Source organism: Acomys russatus, chromosome 32 (assembly GCF_903995435.1).
Source record: "Acomys russatus chromosome 32, mAcoRus1.1, whole genome shotgun sequence".
NCBI lineage: Eukaryota > Metazoa > Chordata > Mammalia > Rodentia > Muridae > Acomys > Acomys russatus.
The window spans coordinates 27,451,444-27,468,704 of NC_067168.1; the positions used below are offsets into that span (position 1 = coordinate 27,451,444).

Sequence of the window (17,261 nt, forward strand, 5' to 3'; positions counted from 1 at the left end):
ACCTACCACAGTCTATCAGTTTTTCTGATTTAGTCAACAAACATTTTATAGTTGAATTTACTTAACAGTTGACTAAAATGTCATTATGTGTGTACCATATTATCATTATCCATACATTAATTGATGGACATTTATGCCGATTCAATTTTTTAAAAATTAAAAATAGAAATACTGGGGCTGGAGAGATGGCTCAGTGGTTAAGAGCACTGACAGCTCTTCCAGAGGTGCTGAGTTCAATTCCCAGCAACTACATGGTGGCTCACAACCATCTGTGATGAGATCCGGTGTCCTCATCCAGAGTTCAGGGGTACATGCAGGCAGAATACTGAATACATAATAAATAAATAAATCTTTAAAAAAAAAGAAATAGAAGTTCCTTGTGACCATATCCTTTAGCATTTAGCTAAAAGAATTTATGCACAGATACCTGTGTTCACTACTCTCATAGTCACAATAGCTAAAAAGTCAATTCCTCCCTTAATTTTTTTCACATTTATAGTATTTTTAATTGTATTTATTTTTAATATTTTATTAATTTATTCATATTACATTTCAGTTGTTATCCCCTCCCTTGTATTCTCCCATTCCTCTCTCCTTCCTGTTTCCCCCTACTCCCCTCTCCTATGACTGTGACTGAGAGGGACTTCCTCCCCCTGTATATGCTCATAGGGTATCAAGTCTCTTCTTGGTAGACTGCTATCCTTCCTCTGAGTGCCACCAGGCCTCCCCATCCCGGGGACATGGTTAAATATGGGGCACCAGAGTTTATGTGAAAGTCAGTTCCCACTTTCCACTCAATTGTGTAGAATGTCCTGTCCATCGGCTAGATCTGGGTAGGGGTTCAAAGTTAACTACACGTATTGTCCTTGGCTGGTGCCATAGTTTGAGCAGGACTCCTGGGCCCAGATCCAACCATCATAATGTTCTTCTTGTAAGTTTCTAGGACCCTCTGGATCCTTCTATTTCCCCATTCTCCCATGCTTCTCTTACCTAAAGTCCCAATAGGATGTCCTCCCCTCTGTCCCCCTTTCCTGGTAAGTGAAGACTTTCATGGGACATGCCCCTTGGGCTAGTGTTCAGATATGAGTGAGCATATACCATTTGATTCTTTCTGCTTCTGGATGAACTCACTCATTATGATCATTTCTGGGTCAATCCATTTGTCCACAAATTTCGGGAATTCCTTGTTTTTAATAGCTGAATAGTATTCCATAGTATAAATGTACCACAGTTTCTTTATCCATTCTTCTACTGAGGGACACTTAGGCTGTTTCCATGTTCTGGCTATTATGAATAAGGCCGCTATGAACATGGTAGAGCACATGTCCCTGTTGTGTGGTAGAGTGTTTTCTGGGTATATTCCAAGGAGTGGAATAGCTGGGTCTTCAGGAAGCCCTATTCCCATTTTTCTGAGAAAGTGCCAGATAAATTTCCAAAGTGGTTGTACCAGTTTGCATTCCCACCAGCAATGAAGAAGTGTTCCTCTTAACTTCTCCCTTTATTCAACTGGAAGATAGAGATGATATATTTTGTGCACCACCACACCCAGCTTCATTTTTTTTATTAACTTGATTAATTTTATTTATTAATGAAGTCAGTGTATGTACTGGTAAAATCCATTTTTCCTTTGTAATTGTCACGTCCTTCCATATATCTCTATTTCACATTTTTAAATTTATTTCTACATTAATCTTCAGCTTTTTAAAAACCTTCCACAGGTGCAGGTATTTTGGTTTGGCTTCTTTCACTAAACATAAAGACACTTTAGTTCCATTTATTTCTTGCAATTGAATTTCATTATGTTTGTAGGCTAGATTTCCTGTTGTTATTTTAATGGAGAATACACCTAAGCTGACTGAATGTTTTAGCTACTGTGTGCCCTGCCACAGAGTACGTGGATGTGTTACATCTCTCTGTGTTTTCCTTAAAAATACACACACACATAAACACACACACAGAGAGAGAGAGAGAGCAAGAGAGAGAGGAGAGTAGTGATATTGTTGATTTTCAGTCTTTTGAGAATAATTAGATGGCATGGTAGACTTATTTTTAGTGTGAAGGAGCCTCCATACTATATTCACTGTTAAGGCTGTGTTAATTTACATCTGCATATGTGAATTTTTCTTTTTCTCCATCATTGCCAGCATTTTTGTATTAATAGATTTTTTTTATAATAGCCAGTTTTCCCAATCTATATTTTTATCTTGTAGATTTGTATATCCTTGATATGGTATTTTTTTTAATGTATATGTCAGCCACTTGAATTGTTTCTTTTGATAGGTTTATTTAATATAGTCCTATTTATCAGTTTTTGCTTTTATGTCTTGGGATTTGGGTAGGGGGTGGAGTTGTGTCTTATCAGAAAACAAACTAATTAATGTCTTCAAGTGTTTCAACTTGCAGTAGGTTAATAGTTTCTGATTTTATTTGTATCTACCATTTTTGTGTGTGGTTTTTGCCTAAGTCAATTGCTATGATTTTAGAAGAATTGGGTTTTTAATTTAGTGTTGTGTAACTTCTCAGTGGCCTTGGCAGCTGTAATTCTGGGGTTCTAACGGCACCTTGTGTTCCATCTTTATAGGTGGGCTGGTTTTGCTAGTAGCACTGAGGTCTCAAGTCAATTTTCAGAGATCACATGGAGCGAGGTTTCTCTAAAAAGCATGGGCAGGCAAGGCACCTCTGGATTAGCAGCAGATCTGTGGGACCTATCATTTTCTGAGGAGCCCAGGAACTTGGGGTTTCCCAATGTTCCCTTTTAGAATCAATAGTGTCTAGGGTGCCTATCACTATCTATGGATGGAACAACTTAACCCTTCTATTCCTGGTGACACCGTTATGATTTAAGAACTAATGTCAAAAGATTTGATAGAGCAGTGGGTGCTGATTGCTTAGTTTCCTTCATTATATTGTCATCTATAATTCTTAGAATGGCATGTTAAAAAGATAACTTATTTAGATTAGTAACATACTCAGTACCCAGGATATGAAATCAATCCAAGCATCTGTCTAGTTTCTTTTTCTGTTGCTGTAATAAAGTATATTGACAAGAGTATTGCTAGCTGAGAAAGATTTGTTTTGTTCATAGTTAAGGATACATTTAAATAAATAAATAAGTAAGTAAATAAGTAAATAAATAGGATACATTCCATTGTGGTGTGGAAGTCAAGGCAGCATAAACTTAGGACATCTGGTCAAATGTGTGCATAGTCAGAAAGAAGAGAGCAATGACTCCTTGTGCTTAGCTGGCTTTCTACTTTATCTCCAGCCATAATGTGTTTGGTTTTGCTTTGCTTTGATTCTTTGAGAAGGGGTCTCCCTATGTTACCCTTACTGACCTTGAACTGTGTAGACCAGGCTGGCCTGGAACTCAAATAGATCCTCCTGCCTCTGCAGGAGGGAATAAAGACATGGTCCACCTCACCCATTGAGAGCGTTTTTCCTAAATAAATTTTTATTAATCCTTTGAGAAACAAATGTGCATATAATGTATTTTGTTAAAATCATTCCCCTCTTAGATCCGTACTCTACCCTATATACTTCCCCTTTTAAAAATTACTCAGTTCAGTGAGTCCAGTTTGTGCTTCTTGTACATTGATGATAGAGCTGTCCACTACCAGGGGCCAAATCCTTAATGGAATGCCCCTGTCTCCGAGCAGCTAGCACTTGTAAATAGTTTTCAGCTAGGTTTGGGTGTTTGTGGCAGGCTTAATCTGTCTAATGCAGGTCACATGCAGTCAACCACAGCTGCTGTAAGTTAACGATGGCAACTTCGTTGTTGGGTCCAGAAGACACTAATTTGCCCTTTTGTCCTGGAAACGTGGCTTTGTCAGTCTTAACTTGCCTCCTTTTTCATAATGGTTCCTGAGCTTTGGGGTGAGGGGGTACAATATAAATAAGCCATTTAGGCTGAGCACTCCATGGTTTTCTTCTTTTTATGCTGTCCGGAACCCAAGTCCCGGGAATGGGGCTGCCCTCCAATAGAATGGATCTTCCCGTGGTAATTAATCTAATCAAGAAAATCCTTCCCAGATACGCTGAAAGTCAAATTAACAAGGCACAGAAAGATACATATTGCATTATTTTGCTTGTATTTGAAATTGATTTAAATATCAATGCCGTAAAAGTAGAGAAAGTACTTGTTATTACCTGATGGTTAGAGAGGCAGGGAGTAAACGCAGAGAAAAGGTGTGTACTGTGTACGATCACAAAGAAAGTCTTGGTGTATATTGCATCGTAGAATGAGTGTAGTTAACACCTGTGTTTGAAAACACACCCCTTGTTTATTTATTTGCTGTTTTTTTTTTTTTCCGGACAGGTATTCAGTAGGTAACTCAGTCTGGTCTTAAATCTTCCTGTATCAGCCTTCCAAATAAAGTTAAAATTACAGGTGTGTGGCACTGTGCCTAATCTTGAATGTTCTTACAATTAAGAAATAAATATTTAAGATAATGGATATGTCATTTTCCATGATTTGATTGTAATAAAGCATTTTTACATATGGAGAATTATGTCAGATAAGTAAACAATCTTTATGTCAACCAAATTAAATCATAAACAAAAAGACTAGATAGTAAGTTAACTAAGTTTAATGTATATGATATTTGATAGAATGAGAAATTTTTATTGTACCTTAATTTGTTCAGTGTTTTAATAATGCATAAATGGTTCATTTTCTATTTTGAGATCATGGAGAGTTTTTCTTTATTAACATGAAAATTAATCTTAATTGGTTTTTATATATTAGACCATATTTGTATTATGAGAAAATGTTAAATTATTATGTTTTATCATCAGTTTTTATGTGCTACGGCTCTGAGTTTGCTTCTAGTTTGTTAAGCTCTTTTACATGTACTTTCTTGGGTGTAATGAATCCATTACTGTCATAAAGTATCTGTGATAATAAATTTGCAAAAGAAGTCAGTTCATTTGACTCAAATTTTTTAGAAATTTTAGTTTATGGTCAGTTGGTTTCTTTTCTAAGGGCCCCGTAATGAGGGAACTTCATGTTGAGGACCTCACGTTGGAACATGCTGCAGGGACATGAAAGAAAGGAAGAGATGAGTGCCCCAGAGAGAGGGATAATAGTGTTCCACAGTCCTCTTCAAGACAAACCCTCAGTTCCTTATAAGCCTCTGCCTTCACATGTTTCAGTAGCTCAAAGCAAAGATCTTAGCTGTTCACACAAAAATTCATATTGCACCTAAGACTTATTTGGAGTACTAGATTTGTAAAATCCGCTGTGAAATGTTCCCTTCTACTCTTGTTTTCTGCATTGTTTATGTGTGGGGGAAGATACACCAAGCAGACCGCTGATCCAGGCTTTTCTTAGTATAAAGAGTTTCAGTCCAGTCCACCTTGGTAACTCATGTATTAATGCCATGAAGCATAAATTCAAAGTTCTAGTTTTGCTCCTGATTTTTTTTTCCTGTTATTTAAGATTTGTAGATTGTCAATGACATCTCTTTATTCGTGCCCAGCTTTGTGTCCACTTGCGTTTGCTTTGGTCAGTGTAAATAAAGGTGTATGTGTTTGGCTGATGAATGGGGGTAGGGATTCATTAATTTTATTTTTCACTTTATTGATTTCTGCCTATTGCTTCCTTATGTCTCCTTTAGTTCTAGTTGATCATTTTCAATAATTTTTAGTGCAAACTTAGTGTTTATGGATTTTATAATCTCTTTCTCTGTTTTTTATATTTCTCTTGTTTTTTTCCTCTTTCATATTTCTGTTTTATAATCTCTGTCTCTGTTTCATCTTATAAATGTTCTCTCAGACAATGCTTTAATGTCACACTATGACTTCTGCTATATACATATATTTTGTCTTTAATTAGTATGGAATATTTTCTAATTTTCACTTATGATTTCTTTGACTTACATTATATTAAACCAGTTTAATTTCAGAACACTGTAGGTGTCATGATTTTCCACCATTACTTGTTAGTGTAAATTATTCCTTGTACATACTTGAATATGTTATACTATTATTTTCCTGATCATCAGTTTCTTTGCTATGAAATGTCTCTTACTAGTTTTTCTTCTTTTCTCACAACAAAGTATCCTCTCTATCTACTTTTCTCTTGCTCTGTTTAGTTTATTTTTTACCATTCTTTCAACCTTTTTTTATAAATTTCAATATAAAGTATGTCTCTCATAAGCAGCTATATTTGGTCTTTTTATGCAGTCTAAAATCTGTCATTTCCTTTTGGTTTTGTTTGTATTTCAATATGTCATAAATCACTAGAAACTATATCTCATTAACCTGTCTTAAATTAATAAAATGTGTTATTCAAGCTTTTCTAGTCCCCCCTTTTTGGTCCTTTTTGTTATTTTTTCTATGTATATTTTATTACCCCATGGTACAGTGTTACATTGTCTATGTATACAGTCATACCCTTTTCAGCAAAAGCAAGAGAGAAGAAGTTATGCCATCTTTCATATTAATAGTTTGTTAACAATTTTGATACTTTTAATTTTTCTAATTACTAAGTTTATTCTCTAAGATCTTTCTATTGAATTTGAAGAATACCGTTTTGTTCCTTTTAAAGCACGTTGGCTATCATCAAATTATGTTAGTTTCATCTATGTAGAAAATCAGTAGTTCACCTTCATCTTTGAATAATGGCTTTGCTTCATAAAGAATTCTTGGTTCACGTCTTCAAATTTTTCTTCTAAAACTTTTAAATGTCATTACTACCTTCTAGACTTGTTTGTTTAAGGTTAAATCAATTCCATATATGAGCAAAATAATGCAGTATTTGTCTTTCTGTGGCTTTTAATTTGATTTTCAGCATATCTGTAAAGGATTGTTTTTATTAGATTAATTACCATGAGAAGATCCATTCTAAAGGAGGGCAGCACCATTCGCAGGACTGAGGTTATGGCTTGATGTTATTCCATTATGCTTTCTGTAATGACCACTGATTTACTTCCCAACAGTAAACAAGTGTCCCTTTTCTCCCATCCTACACTTTGATATCTTTAATAAATATTTGCCTTAGTCTTCCATTGTATATGAGTCTTTTTACTTTATAACTCTTACAATTTTTATTGGTGATTTCAACACCAATTGTGTGTTTATGGGCCTATCCAACTACCTATGTGGGATTATCCAACTAAGGTTTTGTGAAATTTCTTTTGGATTGTTTTATACAAAATTTTATATGTGATAGGCCTCTATACTTTAAAAAATGTATACATGGGTATGTTCACATCTACCTCCATACTTCAATGAGAAGATTTCATGTAGGCCCAGTGTGGCTTCAAACTCACTGTCTCTTCTTAAGGTTGACCTCATCTTCTGCCTCCACCTCCCAAATAGTGTTAATATATGTTTATGTCATTATATGTAACTAAACCTGATTATTTAAATTTATGAGCTAAAGTTCAAGTTCCTAAAAATTGTTTTCCATATTTCTGCCTCTTTATTTGAATGACCTTTTTGGCTATATTACTGACTTGATATTATCCGATTATGCTTTTTGTAATGACTACTTATTTACTTCTCAGCAGTGAACAAGTGGTCTTATACTTTGTTATCTTCAATAATTTTTATAGCTATTCTTATTTGAACCAGTGAATTAGTCATCTGAGTTTTGTAGTGACTAGTGAACATGGGCTTGTCCTTTTCATACTCCTTTTAGCTATGTGAAAGCCTTCTCTTAAGAAACATCTATTAAGATATGTTCTATTTTATTTTGATGTTAAATTTTTAGAGTACCTAAAACACTCTGGATATTAACTCATTAACAAATGTGTAGTTTATAACTATTGCCTTCTATTCTGTAGGTTGTCTCATTATGCTTTGATTGTTTTCTTTGCTGTACAAAATATTTTAACTTTGGTGGATTCTACATTGTCTGTTTCCCTTCTTCTTTTTTCTATGATTTTTGGAGTCATGGATACATGGGACCTGTCTCAAAACTCTAGTGCTTACGCTCTTACTCAGGTATAAAAAGGAAACATACCATTGTAACAGAACAGAGTTCAGAAGTAAAATAGGAATTTACAGCTAAGCAACCATCCACAATTAGTAAATATTGGAAGATCTTTTCAGTAAATCAATTGGGAATATTACATAACCACATGTAGAAAGATGTAAGAAAGGGTGTTTGTTTATTTGTTTTTTATCTCAGCTCTGGAAGAAACCACCAACTCTAACTAGATTAAAGACTTATAAAGCCTGAGACAGGGCTGATGAGATGGCTCTGCAGGTAATGCACTTGTTGTACAACTGACATCCAATCCCTGGAACCCATAAAAGAAGAACCAGCTACACACATTGTCTGATGTCTTGTGTACAGTGGTGCTCACATGCCCACATACACACAACATCCCAGGGAAAAATACAGAGTAATGCTTGGGAATGCTGGGATGGCCAAGGATCTTATTTGAATGTTTTTCACTGGTGTTTTTATAGATGTTACTATAGAAAACATTTACCCTTTTCATTAGTTTTATTCTTAGGTATGTTATTAGTTTTATGGTATTGTAAGTGATATTGCTATCTTGAGCTTAATTTCAGACCGTTTACTATTACTGTATTAGAGTGCTACTTATTTTTATATGTTGCTTTATGTCCTGTAATTCGCCAAGTTCATTTATTCTCACAGTTTTCTGGCAGAATCTTTGAGGTTTTCTATGTATAATATGCAAACAATGAGAAATTATTTTCTAATTGGATGTTTTTTATTTGTTCTTCTGGAAGCTTTGGCTGAATTTCAGTACCATAATAAATAAAATTGGTGAAATTTGGAGTTATTTCCTTGTTTTGTTGTAATTTTTTTCACTAATCTTGCTCTGATTTCCTATTGGTTAAATACTGTGGTCATGTTCTCATTTGATACTTAAAATGTATTTTCATTTAACTTTTTGAAACAATGTCTATCCATAATCAAATTCAGATTACTGTCAGTGACAGAGCACCTGTTTTGCATATGTGAATCTTTTTTGCATATATGAATCTTTAACTTGGATATCCAGCACTTAATATAATAAGCAAACAGACAAAACTTTAAAGTTAGCATGTGGGTCCGTCCATGTACTGGTAGTTTCAATTGAGTATCTCTTTTCTTACAGGCCAGCCAGACTTTGGTCCTTCTCTTGTTTTATGTTTTATATGTTTCATTCTTATTTACAGATATTTTGTGCATGTGAACATTTATTTAGCATATGGTTTCCAATTACATCGACAACTTGTACAGTACAGCTGATGGTGTTTCTGTGCACATTTAACCCTGGAAGTCACATCACAGCAACTGCACTTTCAGATGTTTGAAGAAATTATTTTGTCTAAAAATGTTATAGAATTCCAATTTTTAAAAAATAGTCATTTGTTTTTTCATGAATGAGATAGGAGGCAGAATTTTTTACTTAGATGTATCATTATTAATCTTGTCTTTTGATGTGGAAATCTAGATGAACATTTTTGGATTTCTGAGTCCTTTCAAAGAATAAATCCACTGTCTCTGGTTTGCCTGATACACCTAAGAAGTTTGCTGTAATTATTTTATTACAGCATATGTAGTTAATTTAGCTTTTTATTTTGGCTGCCATATAGATTTTTGTATTTTTCTTTGTTCATTACCAGTAGGTTTTTCTTTTTTATGATACGACTTAGTATCGTTTTCTTTATCTTGCTTTTTTTTTCTCTTCAATAGGCTTTAGTATACAATTATTTACATAAAAGTTCTTGAATATATGAACTTTGTCATAATTGTTTTCATGTCCTAGTTTGTTTGGTATTCTGTATGATTTTTTTCTGTTTGTTTGGATGGGTTTTTTTCCCACTCTTTTTAATAATTTTCTTCGGTTTATGTTTATTTAATTCCAGTTACTGTGGTTTTTTTAAACATATGCTAGATACTTTCATACTTTTCATACATGATTTTCTTTATGGAAATCAGTTGTATTTAATTTTTAAGGTTTGCTAAGAACAGCAGCAGTATTTAGTTTGTGGCTAATTTTTCCCAAGGCTCAAATAATACTGTATATAGTATAATATAGTCAGCAAAATCCAAAATATTACTAACTCTGGGTTTCTTCCAAGATTGTTCTCTCTGGTCCATCTATTCTTTCTCTGGGAGTGGTTTTTACATCCTTTTAGTACATGGCTAAAGAGCTGACATAGCTCTGTTCCAGATCTCCCAGTCCTCTTCCGTCTCTTCAGCTCTCTAGTCTAATAGAATGTTACATAAGCCCTAGTCACTTTGGTCTGCATAACTTTTCAGGGCTTCTTTTAATGAATTTATCAAAACTAATTTATTCAGATTACATCTCAATTGTTATCCCCTCACTTGTATCTTCTGTTCCCTTTCCTCCTTCTTTCACCCTATTCCCCTCCCCTAGGCCTGTGACAGAAGGGGACCTCCTCCCCCACCATATGATCACAGACTCTCATGTCTCATTTGGATAGTCTGCATCTGTGTGCCACTTTGCCTCCCCACCAAGGGGAAAGTAGTCAAGTAGGGGCCATCATAGTTCATGTCGGAAGCAGTCCCCGCTCTCCCCTGGTTTGGTTTTGTTGTGTTTTGTTTTGCTTTGCTTCTGTTTTTTGTTTGTTTGGTTGTTTTCTTTTTGTTTTGTTTTGTTTTTGTTTTTGTTTTGTTTTTTGTTTTTTGCCTCTGGTATATATTCTGGAGTTATCTTGTTCTAGCTTACAGTCACTAGAGATTCTTGGCTATTTGAACAGAAATCCAGCACCTTTCTTCCTGCTTATGCTATGCTTTTTATTACATGGAGGGGGTTGCTAGGGTTTTTCCCCCCAAGTGTTGGGGGGAAGATGTTGACTCTTTTTATGCTGCGTTGACTCCATCATGTATGTCCCCTGCCCCCGTTGCTTATTTTTTATTTTATTTTTGAGGTAGAACCTTGTTTATAAGCCTCATCTGTCTTGGAACTCAACCCCGAATGCCACTGATCTTCCTGCCTCAGCCTCCTACCTGCTATTATTAAGGAGCACATTACCATGTCTATGCTTCTTAGTGGACTCTTCACACAGAATTATATTAGATTTTTCTAAAAGTTGTCCTTTTTTTTTTTTTAACTAATGCATAATGCAATAAAAATGAGGTATAATGTAATTTCAATTTTATGAACCTGTTGCTTTTGTGGGGGAGGCTGGAAGTTTATCCAGGGTTAAGAAGACATTGTACTACATATCTTTGCTTATAGTCCTAAAGGTACAGCATTTCAATACATTTCAGATAACTGGTTTACCTGAAATAGTAAGAGTTGAATTTAGTTATCAAACAGATGATCAGTTCTTTGATCAGTAGAGCACCTTCTCCCAGCATTTATACACTGTTTCCTGGAGTATCATTTAATAGCATCGGCCTCCCTTTTTAGTTAAAATTTCATTGGAAAGTCTTACTGTGAGTCACCTTCTGTGGTCTAAAAGACAGTGGTTTTTTTTGTTTTTTTTTTTTTTAGCAGCTTCATTAGATGTTTATTTTGCCTGATTTCATTTTAACCATCCACCGCCCCCCCCACACACACACCATTTTGCTGTAGTTTTTCTATTTTAGAGGGAAATTGTTAGAAAAACTTTTACATAGGATTGAGATAGGAATTCATTTTATGCTGCATTTCATATAGTAGTACTTGTAACATACATAATTAATAGTTTTAGAGCTCTTGATGTTTCTCCAATATGAATAATAATTCTACTGGTACCTCCATGTTAGTTCAGTTTTCCCCAGATTTTGTATTGCAGTCATTTAAGTTTGCTCTAATTTCTGGAAAGGATGCTATTGGACAGAGTATTGCAAGAAACTTTGTAAAATATCAACTGGAATTCATTTTTATTGTATTGTAAGCAGAAAATATTAAATTCTTGTTTGTTAAGAAAACAATCTAAATCCAGATATTAAAGGCTCATGCCCCCTTTTCACACAGACACTCAGATTGTTAATACAGTAAGTTAATTAGGTGAGGTTTTTTTCTTAACCATAGAAACCAACATGATCATTTTATACTATAAAATAGAAATAAAACCAAACATTAATATAATTATACCAGACTTTTCCATTTGTAGTGTCCTTTGTTTAATTTTGGGAGTAGAGGGTATCCTTAAATCATTTTTAGCTGTTTATCTCAAAGCCCTGGTGCCAAAATGCTATGAAAAATTAGTCTTGTCTTACAATTTTTGTTACTATTTTTCTCCATGTCATAACTTCTTTGCTTTTTAGTTTATAACACTGTCAGAACCCTTAGCTAGACTGTACCTGTCTGAATGGGATGAAGCTATTGGAAATAGAGATTGTGCATACAAAATAATCTTAGTATGAAAACTAAGGACTCTGAAAAAGACTTTTCTATTAAGAGTAGTGATCAACTCAAAATTTAGAAACAACTCTTACACCCTTTTATAACCAATCTACTAAGGTATAATATTAATTCTTAGAGGACAGAAAGTGATGTCTAATTGTAGTATCTTTTCTTCGCTAGCTAGTTTTATGTTAACTTGATATAAGCTTAAGAGTTATTTGGGAGGAGAAATCTGAACTGAGAAATGCCTCTGTAGGGTTGGCCTGTAGGCCAGTCTGTAGGACGTTTTCTTGGCTAAGCAGGCCCATCCCTGGCAGGTGTTCTGAGTTGTATAAGGAAGCGGGCAGAGCAAGCCAGTAAGCAACATTTTCATAGCCTTCGTATCCCTTAGCTAGACTGTGCCTAGATGATGGCCTACACGCTGTAAGGTGAAATGTGTTCCTTCCCACGTTGCTTTTGGTCTGTGTTTTATCATAGCAATAAAAACCCTAACTCAGACACATATCTCAGTAATCATAGAAGAAATGACATTTCACTTAAATGTGAAAGAATAATCAATATACATAATCATACTGATGATATCACAGGCATGGGGTCACGACAGTAATGTAGGTGTTGATGCGTTTGAACTAAAGAGAACCGGTTTTTGGACACAACAATATGATAGTTGGTTATTATTAGGTTGATGGTTAATGTCCTTAGTAATAGTTAAAATATCAAATCATTCCTAAACTCAGTATAATAAAGCAGCTATTATAATGTCATAGTTTGTATAGATTAGGAATTAGGAAGTGGCCTAACTAGATGTTTCTGGTTATGAGATTGGCTGTACATAACAATACTAATATACATTTGACAAAGTTAGAGGACATTACTTCCAGTTATTTGTGGTGCTGCATGCCTGTAATCACAGAATTCATAGGGATAAATCAACAGTTTTGTGGGTTTGAACCATGCTGGGATGCCTAGTAAGAACCTTTTTTTACTATCTAAAGAAGCCCTCCACCCCTAACCTTCAAAAGAAAAGCAGGACCAGGAAAGAGGAGAATAGAGCAGGCCAGAGGGAAGGGGGAAGTATTTTGAAACTTTTTGCCATTAAGACATGGTAAATATTTGGGATCTGTGTGTGTGTATGGAAACATTACACGGCACATCATTAATATTTATAATTTATATTCAAAATAAAATTTACAATTATGAAACATTGTTCAAACTGCAGTCCTCTGGCTGAACCTCAGCTTAAGTTAATGGCAGAAGGCCTCAACTGCACATTCCACAGAACTCCCCAAAGGGTACCCTGAGTGCTATCAGTATGGCAAGTGGTTCCCCCCAAGAGATCACTGTGTAAGAGATAACAAAATTCTCACACTATCTTTTTTTTACTTAGTTTCTGGAATCAAATCTTTTCGTTTTAACCATGTTATATTCATCACTGTTGAGTTATTTAGGAAGGTACCCATATTTTAAAAAAGATAAACATATGGACACCAGAGAAACCGTTAGCAAATTGATGGGCATACTTTGAAAACACCACAAAAGTGTTGGTGGACAGCTTAGCAGCTGTACAAGTCTGCGTCATGAGCCTGAGGACCTGAGCCTGATCCCCAGAACTCACTTTAAAAACCTGCTTTGCTACGCTTGAGAGACTGAGGCAGAAAGATTGTCATGAGTTTGCGACCCATGGAATACAATGATAACCTTGCTTAAAAAGGAATAATTTACCTGGGTGTGGTGACCTCTAATCCTAGCACTTGGTGGTGGCAGGAAAATTGCAAAAAGTAAGAGGTGCCTTAATGCAAAGTTACAGCTGAGTTTTCCCTTTAATTTTAGTGAACAGTGTACCTTGTTAAAGAATTAATGTTACTTAAACATAGGTAGTAAATAGGAAACCTTAAAATTTAATTGAACTCTAATAAAAGATTTAGTATTCAAATTATTTTCTCATATATACACACATACATATGTAGATATATTGAAAGAATACACACACATACTTTTGTTTTTGAGACAGTTTCTCTCTGTAGACATAACTGCGCTGGAACTCACTCTGAAATTGGCTGACCTCAAACTTAAAGAGATCCACCTGCCTCTGCCTATTGAGTGCAGTGATTAAAGCCTTGCAGCACTATTCCTTCCATACACACACACACACACACACACACACACACACACACACACACACACACACACACACACACACAAAAGTTAGGGCTAATAACCTGGGTTTTTTTAAAGTAGTTTATTTTTGAGAATAGGAAAATCATTCCAGGACAACCATACTGTGATATGCCTGATATGAGGGTAATGGCTAGAATTCTAAAATTCATGGGTTTTCTACAGCTAATTTTCATAGTAACTAAAGTGGATAAGTCTCCATTGTTCAACCTAAAACATGAATTAAGTCATAATAAAAGACCTGTGGTTTGAATGAAATGATGTGATTTATTTTATAAAAGTACAAAGTAAACTCCACATTTCCTTACTACTCAATAAATGTCTCAATTTGACTTTGTAAATTATTTTACTACTACTGTTACTGCTATTATATGTGGGATATATTTTGACTGATCTTTGTGCACCAGGCAAGTGCAGTGCCAACAATGTCCAGAAGGAGGCATCCTGACCTCCTGGAACTTGTAAAGTTACAGATGGTTGTGAAACTCCCTGTGTAGGCGTCAAACCTAGGTGCTCTAGAGAAGCAGATAGTTCCTTTTCTTGAGGTGGGAGTTTCTGATTTCTGTGAAGACTCAATTGTGTCACATGCTGCCTTTTGAGAGATCACGTGATGTTTTTCTGGGAGAAAAATCTAAGCCTACGATTTCTCCAGCCCTTATTAAGTAATCCCAAATAATTGGCTTCTATATGGTTTTGCCTTGTAAAGTGGATTGTGGTAGTCATAAAAATGAATTTCTTCAATTCATTAAATATTATTCAAGCCTATAGTAGTTAATGGGTGCTTAGAGAAATAGTTTTGAGCTCTACTTTGGCACGCTGTGTTTTGTTTTGGGTTTTGTTGTTGTTGTTGTTGTTGTTGTTGTTGTTGCTTCATCAGACTGTGTAACAGCAGTTGTGAGGTTGTCAGAAAGCTCTAACTGCCATTCCTGCTCCATGAAGACAGTCTGTCAGTGCCAGACACGCTGGGGTTTTATGACAAGAAATTTATGTTGGGACCTTTTTCAATGCGGGTACAAACAGTATTCAGAATATTTACGTTGGGCTGCTGAGGTGCCTCACTTGGAGGCACTTGAGGCCAAGCCAGCCAGTCTGAGTTCAATCCCTTAACCCTGTATTTCAGAGGAAGAAAACTGACCCTTGTAAATTGTTCTCTGGCCTCCACACTCTTGCCACAGCATATGTACAGCCCCTCCAAAAGCAAATTCAATACATATAATTATTAAATTTTTAAGGAAATGTTTATATTGGACTGGGGGTGTATCCCAGTTAATATAGAGCTTTCCTACCCTTAGGAAGTCCTCGGTTCAATCTCCAGCACTGAGTAAAACCACATGTGATCACAGCCCATGCTTGTAATCCCTGCACTTGGGAGGTAAAGGCATGAGGACCAGAGGTTCAGGATCGTCCTCAGCTATGTAGTGATTAAAAGTCCAGACTTGAATACACCAGACCCTGTCCCAACAAAGGAAAGAGCACAATTTATGTTTGTTGAAAATTAGTTGGAATACATTTCAGGTCTCTGTATAATTCAGGTTTGTCTTCCTCTGCCCCATCCAGTGATGCAATTGCTGAAATCCGAGCCATCTGTATTGAAGAAATTGGCGTATGGATGAAAATGTATAGTGATGCCTTCCTAAACGACAGTTACCTGAAATATGTGGGTTGGACTCTTCACGACAGGGTAAGTTGGTGTCTTCCTGCTTTGGTGGAAGAGATATTTGTCTTTATGTTGGACTGCCAGCCATCAAAATTGCAGTAGCTTATTTTTTTCTTTGTATTTATTTATTACTTATTGTTTTTTAAGAGACATAATAATATCCAATCTCAGAAAATACAAATAACCTTTGATGGCCACTATGAAATTTAAGACCTGGTTTATGAGTCTTCCTTTAATGCAATGCTATCTTAAATTAATACTAAGGACCTGGTGTTTTTGTACTTATAAGACAATATATGCACTGTCACCAGTAAGCTAACAGTCTCCTTCTAATCAAGGATCAAAGTGATATAAAAATTAAATAAACTTTCTCTTTAGAACTCTGATGGGTTACATTAGAGTATGGCTTACATTACAGTAAGTCAGAGTTAAAGCAGATTTGTTAGAGCCCTTGAGTTAACTAAACCCGTTTAGATTGAGTCATCTTTAGCTTTTTAGAAAAAAGACTTAGATTCAAAAGAAGTCCTATGACATTGACTCCTACATAGGAAATCCTTAAAATAAGGAAAGATAGGATTTCATTAAGTTTTTTCCTAAATGGCATTTCTATAACTTTACTACCAATTCATAAATATAAGACATTTATGAGTTTCTTTTAAATAGTTGTATCTTTTAAATTGTTTAAAATACAACTATAAGAGTATTTTTAAGATATGACTACATTTGCTAGTCTAAAGAGAAATTTGGTAATGTTTGAAGACTTGTTTTTTGTGCTTTATGACTGTCAATGTTTACTATAAAGATACTGAGTACCTAAGGCTGATGAGGTGTCTCAAGTGTTATTGCAGCAGCCTTGCAGCCTGAGTTCATGTAGAGGGGAAGGATAGCCAATTCCATAAGCTTGTACTCTTGTCTTCACACATGTGCACAAACAGACACGATAATAAAAACATTCAAAATGTTTAGTATTATCAATGTTGAAAATTCCCAACATTGTACCAGTTATCATTGAGAGCTCTGTAAGATCTGTGGCATTTCTGCTGTTAAAGTCTTGAGTGTATACAGACACACTATCACATCTTGATTGCTTAACATACAGATTTTTAGTTGATGACTAAAAGATTCAGTACCGCATTTGAAGATGTTATGATTTTCCTCCTGAA

At 35.2% G+C, this 17,261-nt stretch overlaps 1 protein-coding gene across 4 annotated transcripts in view; it reads left to right on the forward strand.

Moving 5' to 3' along the window:
- Stag1 (stromal antigen 1) overlaps positions 1 to 17,261 on the forward strand; it is a 312,401-nt gene that overhangs the window by 177,090 nt on the left and 118,050 nt on the right. For all 4 annotated transcript variants that reach the window (XM_051140150.1, XM_051140149.1, XM_051140148.1 and 1 more), the window contains one exon: positions 15,999 to 16,122. In XM_051140150.1, the coding sequence (XP_050996107.1) occupies positions 15,999 to 16,122 (124 nt within the window). The remainder of the gene's footprint in view (positions 1 to 15,998; positions 16,123 to 17,261) is intronic.